We start from the raw sequence: 18,438 nt of genomic DNA, 5'->3' as shown, positions 1-18,438 counted from the left end.
GCTGTTTCAGCTCCAATCACTGATCTCCTTGCCTTTCTTAAACACACCAGGCTCTCCTATTCTCTGTATGAAATGTTCATCTCCCAGATGTCAAGCTTGCTCTAATACTGCCTTCTCAATCCAGCCTCCCGGACCCCTCTCCTTAATACATGCAGGCTGTCTTTGATCCCTTCCCAACCCCTAGCACTCTCAATTCCTTTTACTTTGACCTACTTTTTCTATTTTCTAAAGTATATATATATTTTTCTGCTACACAACTTGTTACGTTACTGCTGACTGTCATCTATATGCCTCCCTACCCCCATAGGAAATCATCCATATGTCTATTTCATTTCCTTTCCTTTCCCAGACTGCCCAGCACATACTGGGAGCTCAATAAATATCGGTTGTTGAATGAATACTTTACAACCCTCTTGGAGAGTCACATGGTACATTAGTATAGGTTGTAGTCTTATATTATAAATACCTGTTTAACTTTTTAACATAATTCCCCACAAACTCCTTTTTTTCCCCTATATATTATATCAATATTCTGTGGAACTGTGGTTTATGGATTATACTTTGGCAAACATCATTCTTCTTGATGTGACTGTGTGTGAGCTTAGGTTTATTCTTCAGCATGTACTCTGCTCTCTACTTTCCTCAACCACCTTCTGAACTCAACTTCCACCCAACAGAGTACTCCTCCCTCTGGGTTCCTCAAAATGTCATTCCATGCTATGCAGTCTTGTCAACTGTTTTATGCAGACCTGCTTATTTGTCCAATGACAGTTTCTCCCTCTTCAGGAAGGACAATTTTTTTAAATAATATTCTTTTTCTCCATTCCTAACAGGCACCACTGGTCTCAATAGGGTTGGTATGGAGATGATTCACTGGCCACTTGAGATGGCAGTCACAAATAAAGGGGTGCTGGACCAAATGCCTTTGGAAACACATACAGGACAGTTTCATAGATGACTTGCAATGGACTCAGCTCTTACATTTAGAGTGGAAACAATGTCATCAAATGTGATCCAAATCACTTATACATACATAGTTTGAATGGCCCGAAGAGGTGAAAAGGTCCCCTTGGCGATGGTCTGAAGCGTGTTTTTATATAAGGAGAGAAAGAATATTTTTCTCCATGGGAATGGAGAAATTTTTTTAAATTCCTGCCTTAAGAGGGAGAAACTGTAGGCAATACTTGGACACAGCATCAAGCTATATCTAGCTATATTTAGTTCAGTGCTTTGATACTTAAAACTTTTAACAAATTTGTAACAGCTCAAAAATACGTGTCATGTGGTTTGGGTATGCCTCGTTATCTAACATACTAAAAAATATTTTCTCCTTTGACAATAAAACAATCTCTATGTTAACATGGGGTATTTCCATTTTACTTGATTTTTTTAAAGGTGCTACATGAGCAACATGCAAAGTGATGACTTTCTCACGGTGACTCAGTTGGCTGTGCTCTTTGATTCCCCATCAGGAGCTGAAGCTTTCATCTTCCCTCTGGTATATGTAATACCTTCTTAAAAGCCTTCAAGAAATGGTGGGTGAAAGGGGCTGATTAACCCCATACCTCTCTTCCCTGGGCCACAACTCAAGTAATGCTGACCTGTTCTTTAATTAATAATCTAATTGAATGAAGCAGTTAGAGAGCAAACAAGGACAATGAAATTGTGTGGAGCCTGAGGAAACTGAAAGATGTTGTTTCACATCATCTTGCATCTATGCAGTTTGTACTCACTTTAACTCAGTGTGGCCCAAGGAAAAGTAAATAAATATTAAACAACAATCTGTTTTGTTTCTTTTATTTCCCTGCCTCTTCTCTCTAATATCTGACCAACCAAAACTAAGACACTTAACTTTACCAAGTTCTCAGCTAGCTGTAAAGAGATAATCATGCCATTCTTTCCCTCTGGCAGGCTTAAGAATGAGCCTTAGTGTAGAAATGAAACTTTATAAAGATGGCTTTAGAAGTAAGGTTTATCTATACAGATCTCCATATTTTATTAGCATGTGTGTTACATCAACCACCAATAAGTGTGCATGGAAAGAAAAAGAAGGTGACACTTTATGTATTGGTAGTAGATAGGGCAGTGATAGTAAGAGTGATTGTGAGTAACTGGAATGGAGAGTAATTCTAGGGGAATGTGGAAGAATGGCAAAGAGGTGAGTCACAAGTAGGCAATACTTGGTTACAGCATCAAGCTATATCTACAATGTGTACAGACACCTAGACTGTGAATAGCATAATTTTATCAAATTAGTAGCAATATTTAATAACAGAAATGCAAAGCTTAGAAAAATTTGAAACCCAAATAAAGTCATTAAGTTACAAAATCAGTATTTCTCATGACTCATTGGTCTATTGTAAAATAAATTTACTGGGTTATGTAGCACTGAGAAAATAAAGAGAGAATTGGGGTGGGGCTGAATAGAAAAGAGAGCACTACACATAATAAGGTTCATTATTGTTTCATTAGCATTTTATTTCATTCGTTTGTGTGTGTGTGTGTGTGTGTGTGCTAAGGTGTAATGTAAAATACATTCCTGCATAATGGTGAAAAAGTTTCAGACATGGATAATAGAATGTACTTAAGAACATAAGTTTATCAATTCAGGAATATATATATATATATGAAGACTGTGGGATTAGGAATAAATCGTTACCAAATAAATGCCAAGAAATAAATATACTCCAGAGGGAAAATAACATTGTATGCGTAAGGATTTTAAGGGAGATTTACTAAGAAAAAAATTACAACACAATTATCTTTGTATCTAAAGCATATAGGCCAGTGTATGCCCCAAATGAGGTCCTCTGATGATATGAATAGAATTTGATGATTAACCACCAAGTTTTAATATTTGCATTTTTTTCCAACTTTACTTTTCATATGGGCATGCATTAAAACACATGGTGTTAAATCTGCTTTTTGCAAATATGTATGGTAAATACTTCTTTTGAGACAAATGAGTAGTATCTATTGTCTAATCAGAGTGGTCTTTGATTTACAGGTAATTCTCTCTCTAAAGGTTTAGTCTGAGGACTATTGTGTGTTACAGCTCACCGCACGCCATCTGTTTGAGGAAGTTATTGCAGCACTGTGGCTCCTGCAGATTCTTTGGACAAAGGTTGCTGAGTATATCACCACATCTTTTTTTTTTTTTTGAGACGAGTCTCGCTCTGTCGCCCAGGCTGGAGTGCAGTGGCGCGATCTCTGCTCATTGCAAACTCCATCTCCCTGGTTCACGCCATTCTCCTGCCTCAGCCTCCCAAGTAGCTGGGACTACAGGCGCCCACCACCACCACGCCTGGCTAATTTTTTGTTTGTTAGTAGAGATGGGGTTTCACCGTGTTAGCCAGGATGGTCTGGATCTTCTGACCTCGTGATCCACCCACCTCGGCCTCCCAAAGTCATCACCATATTTTTCTCAGTTGCAACTACTGGTTACATTAAAACAGATGTTTTACAAAGACAGGGATTGTAGAAGCTTTAAATGATAGAGCAGCCAGAATGCATACATTCATGATAGTGTAGATAAAATGGTTTGGGGACTATTCCAAAACTTGTGTCTTCAAGTAAATAATCACGAATGCTAGCTTGACTAGACTACTCTTTTCTATTTTGTTAAACTGTATCATTTTGAGTCAAATTTTTCCAAAGCCTCCATAAAAATATGAGACAACAAACTGGCTAATATATATTATTAGGCTCGAGAGATCCAAAACAGTCAAATACTTACAGGAGCTGTAAGGAAAACAGTCCTTCAAATAAACTTTTGGGGAGTTCTGTGATTTTATTTCCATAGAGGACACTGAAAAAAATGTTTTAAATGAAAAAAATTAGATACCATACCTGCATAACAAATTCATCTAATACATATTTACTCAGGCATACAGGAAGCTAGTAGGCAATCAATACATCACAAAAGTTACAGCTGAGTAAACAAACTTCATTTGCAAATGTCTTTTGCCTGATTACAGATCAGATATATGCTTACTGTAGAACATCTGGAAAACAGAAAAATAAAGAACATTTTATATATGTATATATCATTTCCACTTGCATTGCCGTTTCATAGAAATGTTTCCTTTCAAGTTGTTTCTCTGCGAACACGCATACACAGTTCCTATGTAATGAGAGCACACTGTATATGACAAAGAAGAATGCTAAGTGTAGAATCAAGTATAGAAGAGTATATAGTGACATAAAAGTTCTCATGATACAACATTAAGTAAAAAAGAAGCATGTTAAAGTATTATGTTAGTTTTGTTTTAAAAATATATACACACAGGCTGGGCACAGTGGCTCATGCCTGTAATCCCAGCACTTTGGGAGGCCGAGGCGGACGGATCATGAGGTCAGGAGATTGAGACCATCCTGGCTAACACGGTGAAACCCCATCTCTACTAAAAATACAAAAAATTAGCCAGGCATGGTGATGGGCACCTGTAGTCCCAGCTACTTGGGAGGCTGAGGCAGGAGAATGGTGTGAACCCGGGAGGCGGAGCTTGCAATGAGCCCAGATCGCGCCACTGCACTCCAGCCTGGGCAACAGAGCGAGACTCCGTCTCAAAAAAATATATATATATATACATATATGTATATGTATATATATATACATATACATATATGTGTATATATATACACATATACACACACACATATATGCACAAAATAAAAGGGAAATATATTTAGATGGCAGATGATTTGCCATCCAGAGGTGATTTGAATTTACATCTACATATTTTTGTGTATTTTAATATATCTCTAAAATAAGCATATATCATTTTCAAAGATCATAGAGATATTCTTTTGGGAAATAAATGGCTGCCATAACATATAAAGAAAAAGCTGAAATGCAAATCTAAATAATTGATATGTTTGGCAGCAGTATATAATCTCTTTTTGAAAAGGAAGAAAATAACAATACAAGAGAGATGAATACGTGAGAGAAAAGCTGTTCCTCTTTCAAGATGTCAGAGAGCAGTAAGGTATATTATAAAATGTGAAGAAAATCCTCAAAGGAATAAATAAAGCTGCATGCTATTATAGTGTAAAGAGATATTCCATTTGTCTCTTTAGATTCCATGATATAACTATAAAATAGAACATGCAGTTTTGTTTGTAGAAAACGTAGATTTCTTTAGAAAAGTAAATCAATTAGAGAAGAAACCATTTTAAAAATCAAAGAACAAAAGAGAGGATTCTATATTGTCCAGAACAAGGTAGAAAGGGAATTAGAAAAGGTAAAGCATGAATAAATATATATTTTGAGGTCAAGATTAAGAGAAGAGAGGGCATTAGGAAACACAAATGAGTAGATTAAGATGGCACCAGTTTGGGATATTCAATTCAATATCTTTCAATTCATTCACTCAACAATAGAGATTGTGCACTTACTATGTGCCTGTAACTTTGCCAGATTCTAAGGTTGGTACTCAATTCAATTGAATCTGTCTTTTTTGAATGCCCATCATCTGCCCATGTCTCAGGCACTGATATGACTGAGATAAAGAAGGTATGGCTTCAAAGGGCAATTCAAAAGAGTAATTTTGAATAGTCAAAGAGTCTGATATTGTGAATCCACTGCAATTTAGAAAGGAACAAAGAGGTATATAAATTGTGGAGGACCTGCATGAGTATCAAGGGGTGGACAATTTAGTAGGTTGTTCACTTGAGACTTTTGCTTTGAAGGTTGGCCCAAATAGCATGAAAGGAGAACACGCTAGGAGATGCATTGTATTTATATTGTGGAATTATTTTTTCCAATAAATCATTGCTTTCTTTAAGACTATGTTAAAAAGTAACAGATGCTATTGTTAATGAGACAAAGTGGGTAAACGGCAAAAAAGGAGGAAATTACACTAGGATGCAGGAAATCTACCTGTACAGGAATTATTGCTATATGGAGTATCAACCATAAAAGTAATAAAGAAATACTCAATGTAATGGGAATGACATTTCTCCGAAAAGGTTTAGCAGGACTAGGGCTGGGTACAGTATTTTACATAGCAATGAGATCAAAATGACAGCAAGGAAAATAAGTTAAAATATAAAAAAATCCAAAGACCAGGATAGAGAAGTTGGATGACAGCCCAGGAAATAGGGCCAAAATCTATAAAAATGAGGGAAAGATATATCATCATATAAAGATATAAACTAAGAGAAGGCCAGTGAGAATTTGCCCTACACTGTTGGAGGAAAAGAAATTTTTAAAAGAAACTGAAAGAAAAAAGTGGAATCACCTGAAAAGAAAATCAATACATGACGGATGTGGATAATATCATCCAAATACCAAGAATGACTAATTGAGTATCTTCTCTACAGTTTCTTATACATGATGTATGTTCAGCATACCACAGACAGTATATACATATGCACTATTATATGTGTACAACATACAAATACTCTGATAGAGATTTTTTTTTTTTTGCTAGTCTTTTGGAACAATAGGGAAATTTTAAGGTAGCTCTTGTACCTGCTGCTATAAGGAAGGCCAAGAACGTTAAACACAATTTAGCCCTTGTGAGTTTCAGCATTAGGACAGTAAGAGGCAGCAATAGCTGGTGACCAGTGTTTGAGCTCTTGTGCTGTTGTTGAAAGTTGGCAGAGACCAGGCGCAGTGGCTCACGCCTGTAGTCCCAGCACTTTGGGAGGCCGAGGCGGCCGGATCACCAGCTTAGGAGTTCAAGACCAGCCTGGCCAACATAGTGAAACCCCGTCTCTACCAAAAATACAAAAAATTAGCCGAGTGTGGTGGTTGGTGCCTGTAATCCCAGCTACACGAGAAGCTGAGGCAGGAGAATCGGTTGCACCTAGGAGGCGGAGGTTGCAGTGAGCCAAGATTGCGCCATTGTACTCCAGCCTCGGTGACAGTGCGAGACTTCGTCTCAAAAAAGAAAGCTGGCAGAAGACAACTCCTACTGAAGAGAAAAAAATGTCCAAAATAGCAACCTATAAGATGACTATCATGAAAAAGGTGTCAGGGGCAGATACTTTATTATTCAAAAAAATGTCAAGGAAATTATAAATTTTTTTAAATGTATACATTTGAAAATTATAACTCTAAGTAATTTTTAGAAGAGTACAGTAAAGATAAAGCAGAGGACAAAACAGAGGTGCTACCTTTTAATTTTCATTGAAAACCTGTAGTAAAATGCAAGATACTGGGCAGGAGAGTACAGCAGTTTAGGAAAAGGTTGCCAGAAATTTATGTACAGTGTTAAAGTCTTCCACTGTAGACCCCTGTGGAATTTGGAAGCTAGTTAAGGAAATAAGGAAATTAGAGTAAGTTAATTAAAATAGTTTACAAAGGGCTAATGAAAAAAATGGGAAAAGAGAAAAATCATATATCTTGGGCATAAAGAAACATTCTCTGGGATAATTGAGATCCAGAAACATACAAATTGCTTTGTATCAAGAGATGAATTTGCCACGGCCATACGTATTATCTCTTGATGTTTACTCTATAACAAAGCCAGCAGGGAAGTAACTTCATCCTCATTTTAGAGATGGAAGAACTAATACCCAGGGAATTTAGTAACTAGCTCAGTCTCTAACTAGAAAGTACTAGAGCCAGCATTCGAACACAGCCACCTAGTGTCCTAAAGGTGATATGCTTAGCAGTATGCTACATTGATACTACACTTAAAACGTTTTGTTACTATAGAAGGAAGTTTCCAAGTAATAAGCAGAAAACAATAAAAACTGTTTACAGACAATGCTAAAAATACTAGTATGCTGAATTCTTAAGAAATTATTACTAAATATTATAGAAATCTTGTTGATGTCACACTGAAAGAAATTTTAAAATCCCTGAAAACGACATGATGAATGTTTGTTGTTTTGTTAATATATTGCATATTATACTATGTAACAATATATTAATATAACATTATAATTGTATGTAATACTTAATAAAAATAAATGATAATGTTAATAAAAAAAGTATAGGATTTCTTAGTAGGAGAGGCCTTAAAAAACATTAGGTAAATCAAGTCCACTTGTCTCTAAGAGATCAAATTTGGTGATCAAAGAACTTGAAATTTTTATTTATTTATTTATTTTTTTGAGACAGAGACTCACTTTGTTGCCCAGGCTGGAGTGCAGTGGTGCAATCTTGGCTCACTACAACATTCGCATCCTGGGTTCAAGAGATTCTCGTGCCTCAGCTTCCCGAGTAGCTGGGATTACAGGCATGCACCACCATGTCTGGCTAATTTTTGTATTTTCAGTAGAGACGGGGTTTCACCATGTTGGCCAGGCTGGTCTTGAACTCCTGACTTCAAGTCATCTGCCTGCCTAGGCCTCCCAAAGTGCTGGAATTACAGGTGTGAGCCACCACGCCTGGCTGAAATTTTTATTTTTTAAGTAGAATGCAGTAGAGGTGCTTGGCATCATATCACCTTTAAATAGTTTTATTTATTTAGCAAATGTAGTGATTATATTAATCTGGCTATATTCTTGAGCACAGTTCTAGAAAGGCATGGTATGAAAATATCAGGTGTAAGCAAAACTTGTAAGGAAAATTTTTATTTAAATAAAAAGAGGTGTTGCCTTGTACTTGCATGGTTTTTGTAGCAAACTACATACTCCCAAGTACTCTGCTCCCTTCTGGAAGATTTTAACTCCTGGTCACTATCATGATCTCCAGCACAATTCTTTTCTGGAAATCTAGCTTTCACTGGCTTTCCTCTCCCACCCTAATTATAGTGTCCCAGACCTGTAGTTACAATTGCATTCTCTTCATCATTTCAGTTTCAAGCACCCACTACTCTCCAGTAGCAGTGATTTTTTTGTTAATTCTTGAAACATCTAGCATACTCCTGCTAAAGGTCCTTAGTATTTAACTGTTGCCTCTGCCTTGAATGCCTTTCCTCTATATATCGGCACTATCTACACAGTTCACTCCCATAGCTCAAATCTTCAGGTCTTTGTTGATCATCTTATTTAAGGTTTTAGCTTCCCCCCAACCACAGCAATCCTTATCCCTTGTTCTGTCACTTTTATTCATAGCATTATCATCTACAGATAGATGTAATACTATAAATATAGGTAAATTTTATGTATACTGTACATTTGCCAGCTTATCACTGGTCTCCTCCATGAGGCAGGGATTTTTGTGTTCTGGTCACTCTGCATCTCTAGACCCTCTACTAGGGCCTAGTACATAATCAGGCCCAATACATTTCTTTTGAACATATTAACTGTGGTTCAATGAAGAAAAGAGCTATTGCAAATATGTGTAGTTATATATTTTATGGAGGGGAAAATAACTTAATCTTTGGAAAGTGAATTCAAACTGTGAACATGACCAGGAAAATGATACGTGTTATAACACGTGGGCTTTCTCTAAAATAACTCAGTTATTTGATTCTTTTCCAGTTTATCTGTTTTACAGTATTATGCAGGTATTCCACTTTTGGCAAACAGTTTGTAATCTTCCACATGTTGCTACCTTTTGAACTGGAAAAACCCCAGTGACTTAACTCTCTGACTTAACTGCAGTTTACTTTATCCACAAGTAAAGATAAAGCTTTTCTATGGCCTTCTAAAACAACTGTGTGCGTGAGTGCTCTCATCATGAGGCCTTAGATTTCAATGTAGCAAGCATGTTATTTTACATGTGTTAGCAAATAGCAAAAGGAGTGACAACACACTATTTTATTGTTTATTAGATTACATAATTTATAATCATTAATTACAGGAACCCTGTTTATCAACAAACATAATGTAATTTATTGAGATAAGTAACAAATTATAATAAGCTGTTCTATTTATAATGTACTTTTAAATATCTTTATATATTTTCTTTTAATTCTCACAACCACAGAAGTGTCGATTAACATTATTAAGGGAAGAGCTTAATATCAAACTCTGCAAGCAAGCCGATGTAAATAAGAATTTCCCACTGATTTCTCTTCTTCTTGACATTTAATGGTTATCTTTGAGGATCAAAATTGTGGAGAATCAGGAACTGACATGCTGATTTGCCTTTTGTCCTTCTGTATGACGGGGAGGTTGTCAATGTTTACTCTGGATAGTATTACTGTTCAGAATGGTGCTAACAGTACTTTATGCACAATCTGACCGGGTGATCTGAGTTTTACACTGAACCTAGTTACTTTAGAACCTGACAGTACAGCCTGAGAGCAATACATGACTACACGCTATATTTTCTGCCAACAATTGTTCCTTTAATCTTGTGCTTCTTCTAGTCAAAACCCTCCAAGACAAAAAGAAGCAAAAGTGAATCCAAGCAGATACTGCCACTTAAGTAACAGTTTTCCATTTTCCTTTTTAAAAAGAAAGCTGTAGTTTTTTTTGTTTTTGTTTTTTTTTTAACAGACTAACATAGCAACCTGAACACTCCTGTGCCCAGATGAGCACTCCGATCTAGTTCTCCCATTGGAAAGAGTGCCAGCAAGTTGTTCCACAAACTCCAGGGGTTTATCTGGGTCTCGCACATGCATGTGTATCTTGGCATTCTCATTGGCTACCCCTGACCTCTGATATCTGAAATATTTTGGCAGGAATTGACATCAATAAGAACCCTTCTCTGAGTATCAGCTCTTAAAAAATAAAAACGTGCCGACTTCCACTTTCCAATTTTTAAATCTGATCTAAAGGTTACTTGGTGGACTTTTGAAGATTTTTTTACAAGTGTGAAGTAATATTAATAACAGCTGCCATACATTTATTTTTAAACTTCTTTAATTTACATAGCTATCTTTCGAAGGTTCTCTTGACATTAAAAAGCTGTCATATTTTAAAACCTTTGTTCTTTGAGAGATTAAAAGCTTATTCTTTTAGGAAAGTATTAAGGTGATGAAAAAGAGTGGAGGTTTCCTCTCAGTGGTCATCTTCAAGTGTTCTCAGCAATACTTTGCCTAGCATTTCAAAGGAGACTCATACTGTCCCCAGATACTAGCTATATGCTTTCCAAAATAAATATTTTCTTTTTCTTTTAGAAATAAAAAAATGGGCCAGGCACAGTGGCTTATGCCTGTAATCCCAGCACTTTGGGAGGCCGAGGCGGGTGGATCACGAGGTCAGGAGATCCAGACCATCCTGGCTAACTGTGAAATCCCGTCTCTACCAAAAATACAAAAAAAAATTAGCTGGATGTGGTGGCAGGCGCCTGTAGTCCCAGCTACTGGGAGGCTGAGGCAGGAGAATGGCATGAACCCAGGAGGTGAAGCTTGCAGTGAGCCGAGATGGCGCCACTGCACTCCAGCCTGGGCGACAGAGCGAGACTCCGTCCCCCCTCAAAGAAAAAAAAAAGAAATAAAAAAATGGTCAAAAAGGGGATCTAACTCTTGCTCTCCTAACAGCAAAATTATCAAACTATAAAATATACACCCCTAAAAATTGGCTAATTTTAGTGATGGGTAGCAGTCCTCCATAAAAATAATGGGATCCAGAAGTGATTAATAATAATTAACATTATTAATAATTCATTATTCATAATAAAAACCTAAGAGCATTTTTTTAAACCCCAATTTAAAAAAGGTAGCCACTCTTTGCTGTAGCTTCTCCTTTCCTTCAGTGACACAGTGAATACTTACAGTGAATTCAGAGAGCGTAGTCCTTGGAAAGCATCCGGTGCAAGTTCAGAGATCTGATTATTGCTCAGGTCGCTAAGATGAGAAATAGGGTTAGGTTACATTCAATCAAATGTCAGTGAGATTTACTGCGGAAAAAGCTATGTATGGCTTTTAAATGTTGGTTTTGTACTTATCAAGACGTACAAAATGTGCAACATTGAACATCTGAAGGATCAGAAATTTAAAAAAGAAATCATACTTTTTAAAATAACCATTGTCTAATTTCCCATATAAGATGCCATGTCTTATTTTTGACAATAGAACACCTGAACATATGTTTATATGCAAAATATATTGACCATAAACATTCATATTTGTATGAATCAATATGCTAAATTACAGACCTTTAAAAATTACATAGTTCAGATATTAAGATTAAAATATTATTATAGAGCTAGTAATCAGATAGTCACATCACTTAATATTTAAGCTGTCAAACACTTATATACTCATACTTAAGTTTCTTTGCATGGTCTCATGACCTGTATAATTTTTAAAATTACATATATTGTAGAATATTGTTCACTCACATTCGTCTAAGCTTTTTATATGGTGAGAAAGCTCCAGGAGGGATGACTTTGATTGTGTTCTGTTCCAAACGTCTGCAATGAAAAAAAAATTCAACTTTTAAATGGAAATGTGAACCTTCAGACATGTTTAATTCAAGCTCAGGATTCATGTCAAGAAGTAAAGTTGATGTTCTTCATGAGTGATATATTTTTTCCTGAAAAATAAGTACTAAATTTAATTTTTCTGTCCCTAAATGTGAAGCAAATTGGGATTAAAAACAAGGCAATTATAAAAATAATTAAAATATTCAGATTTTTAAGTACTATATATCCATCAATATTTAACTCTGGACTTTGAAAGAAATAATACCTTTAAGAAACTAACTTAGGAGTACATTTTAATTACCTTAATATAAGTTAGAGAAATAGGTAGAAATACTGAATAGATCTATTATATATTTTAGATACAATCATAACTCTTCCACAAAGAAAATTACTGTTGAATATTAAATTTTAGAAACCTTTTATTTCCTCTACAGAAAGCATATTATAGGTTAAAAAATAATTTTATACTCACAAAATTAATTTTGAAGATTCTTATGAAGCAAAATGTTAAATTATAAATCCATATATGCTACAGATATTTTCAGTAAGACAGTCTAGACTTTGTGGATTCATTTTGTGAATATTTCACATAAAAACCACTGCAGCAAAGTGCGTTTGAGCACAACTGTAGTATTTTTATGTTATACTAAAATCGCAGAGTTGAAAATAACTGATATCATCTATTCTATGGTCCTGCTAACAGAGAAAGACAAGATTTTACCCACCTAGTTATGAAACGCACAAATAAGTAGATTTCATGAAGTCTTTTGGTACATATTTTAGTCTATCAAAAAAATGTTGCTTCTCAGCCTCCTTTTTCTCCAAAGAAACATCGTTATGATCATTTCCCATCCCCTTCTCCTCTGTTCTGCTCTGTCTCCCAAAGAGCTGACTCCAGTGAACCATATATCCCAGGCTCACTTGCCAACAGGCTATTGTGAGATTTGCCAGTGACAGACACTGGTAGGGTGGTGAAAGGTTGGCAGGGAGGAGAAGCCAGGATATTTCTTCCCTTCTCTGTCTCAGGGGATGTCCACAGCAGTGGTCTCGTCTCCTTCCTAATTTTACTTTCCGTTGGTGCCACCTCCTAATTTTTTAAAATACCAGCTTCTTCTGTCCTTATAGCCCCGGGTTGGTAGCAGTTTTTTCCCTGTTACCTTCCTGCAACTGTTTAGTCCATTCTCTATATTAAATCCCTCTGTTTTTCAGCAGAAAAATAGAATTAATTTTCAATAGGAAAATAAGGCTCACCTAGCATGACCTCCACTTTCCTGCCTGGATTTGAAAAAATATATGCATATATATATATGTATATATATATGTGTACATACGTGTATATATTTAAATATGAATAAATATCATGACAACATACTGACCATATATGTGTCATATACATTAATTCATTTTTATTGAGTGTTTGTAATACTTTAACGCATACACACACACACACATGCACACACACACGCGTAACATTTAATGAAAATAAAATCAAAACAAACAAATTATACCTAGGACATTAAACGAAATTGCCAAAATTTTGGTCTTTTCTGATTTCAAAGCCCTTCTCACGGTGCTTTGGTTTTTCTTCAACAGTATCAGGGTTCATTCTCTCACCTCTTTATTTCACCATTCAATGGGTTTCCTCAGTGTTCATTGTTCTTGAACTCACTGTAACATTTGATATTACTAACAATCTTTTTTCCCTTTGATGAGACACTCTATCTCCCTGGTGCTTACTGTACTTGGAAAATGTAAAAATACGGTTAAAAAAACTAAATCCGTAATGCCCTACTCAGATCAGGGAGTTTTACTTTAGCGTTTTTTTGCTTGCATATTTATTTATGCATATTTATTTTATATAATTGAGGTATTACTGCATGTAGAATTTTGAGCATATTTTATGTAATTGAGGTATTACTACAAATAGAATTGGGTGTATTGTCTTTACACTCAATAACATATCATACATGTATTGCTATATCATTAAACATTTTGTAAGACATTACTTTTAATGCCTTCATAATATTCCATTGTCGAAACATATCCTATTTCCTTAATTCTTTCTTATTATTGGACACGTATATTACTGATACTTTTATACTAGTACTGATATTAATAATGCTTAGTTATTTTAAGACAGTGAAAGCAAGGCCTCCTTTTAAATCCTTTCCTTATTTTCTTAGGTATAATGAGTTGTGCCTTTTCCTACATACCCAAGGACATCCTCTTAACTCCTCTGTTCTTATTCCACTATATTCTATTCGTTTTCACATATCCCTGCTAACTGGGTTCTTGACTCCTAATGGGTGGATTTACTCCAGAAAACAGTAAATAAACTGTATGATGGAAACATGAATTTGTCTTCTGTATTATTTATCTAGGTCATAAGAAAGGGAGTTTTTTTTCAAAAGCTCTAAATAGAGTGAAGGACATGTAAATCATTTGCCTGTTACTTTATTGATCAGAATGTTTTGATTGACAGTTAAGAGAAATTCTTTTTGGCCTTTACTCATTCTTATAGTAAAATTTTAAGCTTAAAATGTAATCAATAAAAATACAGAGAATACGAGCTATAGATGGAATAATATTAATTGGTTGGAAGACTCTTCATGTCTTGGTCAATTAAATATTATTTCAATGTATTAAAGATTTGCTCACAATAACAGTGCTATGATGAGAAAAAATTAATAATTGTTAGTGACTAGTAGATTTCTTTTAATAGGAATGCAAAGCTAGTTCATATACTACTTTTCATAGATATTATTTCAGGTTCTTGAAAATAATCTAAAGAAACCAATAATCATTAATTCATTCATTCACCCTATAAATATTTAATGTCTACTCTGTACAAAATATTAAGCTATATGACTGGAATTCAATGATAATCAAAAAGCAGAGATGTTCATACATTTGTGAAAGTTTTATTGATAAATAATCTTATTTTGCAGTTAGATTTCAAAACGAATTTCTCCAATATAAGTATTTTTTAATGCTATATTCAGCATAGAGACTTCTGAAACGTCAATAACCTTAACTCACAAATGTGGCCAAACTAATCTATAATTTAATATAACTGAAGATTTTCCCTGGGAATTTTAAAATTCATTTATTATTTTAAAGTCTCAAACTAGAATACTTGTAATGATCACTAATTTTTCTAATGACAATCAAATATATGTTATAATTTCTGTAATTAATCTATAACTAATTTCACTGATTGTCGCCAAAAAAACCCCAAATTATACAATAAATAAATGTTTTTTGAAAATGCTGCAAACTCAAAAGTTATAAAACAAAGAGGAGTCATGATAAAATGGCATTATATTTTTATATGCAAAAACAATACTTCAGACACACTTGAGTCATGCTGCATGAATCATTTGTTACTGCAATGTACCAAGGACTTGATCTTCACATTGCAAACTATTGCATTTACATGTACCACAGAAAGCTGTACAATGACAGGTACCATGGATTTGTTTACTTTTATTCATTTATCTATTTTCAATCTTGTTCCAAAAAAAGTATTTGAAACAGAGTTTACGTTGTTATTTACACTGACTCAGCAGCGAATTGGTTTTTATTGCATTGTCTCAGCAGTTCATTAAGGCAAAATGTAATTGCATCCTTCATTCAGAGGGACAGATTCTGAAGCAGGAAAATATTCTACCATGGACAGATGTCAAACAATAAATTTTAATATATTATAAAATGTCTGTTGTCTCTTATTTAGTGGAGAAACAATAAACTAATGTGTACTTATTGCAAACTTTTGGGTCTTTAGAATAAAGGGGTTTTCCTTTTCATTGTAAGAACTTTAGAATATATTTGATAAACTAAACCCAACACACATCTCAAATGATGTCCTTTGTCCTACAAAAAGAGGAAAACATATTTAAATCAGATTATAAAAAATAAAGAAGTGAAATAATAAAGTTTTCAGGTTGAGGTAAAAAGAAAGGGCAAATAAAATTTACATTTTCTAGCATTGCCGTCCTGTAATGTGCTTTAATAGCATAGAAGCTGCTGAATTTTATAGAGTGCACATTTGAATCCATTGTTCCATAAAGAACCTAATTAAAAACATTCTGGGATTACAAAAATAGATAGTATAATCGCTAAGATATATTTGCATGCCATGGATAAAATCCACCATAATTAAGAGATTTTCAAATGTCAGTCCTTCAGAGAAAATTCAATATCCTGAGTTTCAAAGTAAAAATAGATTTAGAAAGTGATTAGGGGAAGAAAGTACTGTAAATCACATACTACAAGAAAGACTTTTCCATGTAAAAGGAGCCAACACCTTTTTCTCCACATAATTTATGTAAATGATTGCATAACATTTTATCACTGTATGTGTTTGTGTGTTTACATACATACACACATGAAACCAAAGCAATGGCTGTTACTACTCTTTCAAATGTAGAAGGAAATTTTAGTTACATGCTCAATATATGAGAAGATGAAGACAGTCTTCTAACTGCACCAATAAAAATAACTCAAAAGTATGTTTATCCAATAAAAGACTTCTTCCCAATTCTGTCTCCACTTCTACAATTTTTTTCTCTTGCTCTCTAATTACTGCTACCTCATTATACATGTCTTCACGACTTTAAAATTCCTGAAGAATTAACTACAAACAATATATAACACGTTCTGGTGTCTATTTCAAAAATTATAGAAAATAAAAAATGGTGAAATATCCCTCTGCTTTAAAACACAAGACCCTTAGAATATGTTAATTACATGCAGCTATCTTTTAGCCCAATGAAGTCTAATTCTGCCACTTGTGGACTGATGGGCTCTGTAACACATAAAATACACTAATGGTTTTGGGGAGTAGATCTTACATCAGTAGTGTATACAACGTGCAGTGTGTATGACTGGGCAATTAAAAAACTAGTTCTAAAGACATTTACAAGATATTAAACAATATTAGCACTTTAAATGACACTTTCAGCTCTCTAGCATTCAATTCTTAGACATTATTTTCAATGTTTTAAAATCGTGTTATTTTGACAAACTATATAAAATAACATCCACATGCCAAATCTTCAATAGCCCTCCTCAAGAGATATTTCTACATTTTATAGACATACATAGAATTTTTCAAGGTTTGTCATTTAGCAATTAAAAGTATGAACTTTGCACTTATATAGACATGGACTAAATTCTGGATCTGCAGCTGATTAGCTCTCTGGACCTTACAAAAGCTATTTTCTTTCGCTGTGTCTCAGTTTCTCTTCCTGAAAAATGGGGAGAATAGAACTTACCATAAATGTTTTCTAAAAATTACATGAGATGTAGAAAAAAATATGGTATTTTATTTCTTATACAAAAATAGTGAAATAATAAAAATATGTATATGCAATCAAAAATATAATATATAGCACAATATATTAAATAATAAAAAGTCTACAGCATATACGGTAGACTCCCCTTACCCACAGGGGATGCATTCCAAGACCCCCTGAATGTCTGAAATCGCAGATTGTACTGAACCCTATATACACTTTTTTTTCCTATATGCCTATGATCAAGTTTAAAGAGATTAACAATAATAATAAAATACAATTATTACAATATACTATATTAAATGTTATGTGAATGTGGTCTCTCTCAAAATACATTAATATTTTCAGACTGAGGTTGACCATGGGTAACGGAAACCATGTAGAGCAAAACTGTGGAAGAGGGGGGACTACTGCAACGTCACACCCCCACACATACCCACACACCCCCACGCATACACCATATAATTATATAAGTATACATATAAATCTCACACATGATTTGATTTCTAGTGTGAAATAAATATATATGGTCCCAAATCATGTTTTTAAACAAATTAGCAGTACAGTTTTGAAGATAACTCAGTAACTGTATAATAAACACATACACACATACATCATTCACATTGAAGCTGAAACTATATAACTGGCTGCAATCTCTGCGATCAACAGGATTAAAATATAGCACTATCTGTAATTTGGGGACTGCCTTAGAAACACAAAAAGTTTTTATAATACCCAGTAAAATATGTCTTTGGATTGATTGTGTCTGTAGCATACAGCCCAGATGCTGATTATACATGGCAATAAAACTGACAGTTCTTCGCATTTTCTCCATCTGCTTTTAACGTAAATGGCAAAAGCAGCTGCCATAGAATAGAGCATAGTCTTAATGGGGTAAGGGAAGGGGAGGCAGAATGACTAGCT

General features: G+C 34.6%; 1 protein-coding gene across 4 annotated transcripts in view; it reads right to left on the bottom strand.

Annotated features, from left to right (window-relative positions):
- The window catches only part of SLIT2 (slit guidance ligand 2), a 367,685-nt gene that overhangs the window by 97,322 nt on the left and 251,925 nt on the right, over positions 1-18,438 (bottom strand). For all 4 annotated transcript variants that reach the window (XM_054554980.2, XM_024246094.3, XM_054554981.2 and 1 more), the window contains exons 10-12: positions 12,134-12,205; positions 11,565-11,636; positions 3,737-3,808 (exon numbers count right to left, since the gene is read on the bottom strand). In XM_054554980.2, the coding sequence (XP_054410955.1) occupies positions 3,737-3,808; positions 11,565-11,636; positions 12,134-12,205 (216 nt within the window). The remainder of the gene's footprint in view (positions 1-3,736; positions 3,809-11,564; positions 11,637-12,133; positions 12,206-18,438) is intronic.

The sequence above is a fragment of the Pongo abelii genome, chromosome 3 (genome assembly GCF_028885655.2).
Source record: "Pongo abelii isolate AG06213 chromosome 3, NHGRI_mPonAbe1-v2.0_pri, whole genome shotgun sequence".
Taxonomy (NCBI): domain Eukaryota; kingdom Metazoa; phylum Chordata; class Mammalia; order Primates; family Hominidae; genus Pongo; species Pongo abelii.
The sequence above is the reverse complement of the archived record's forward strand: the minus strand, read 5'-3'. Positions and strand labels throughout refer to the sequence as shown.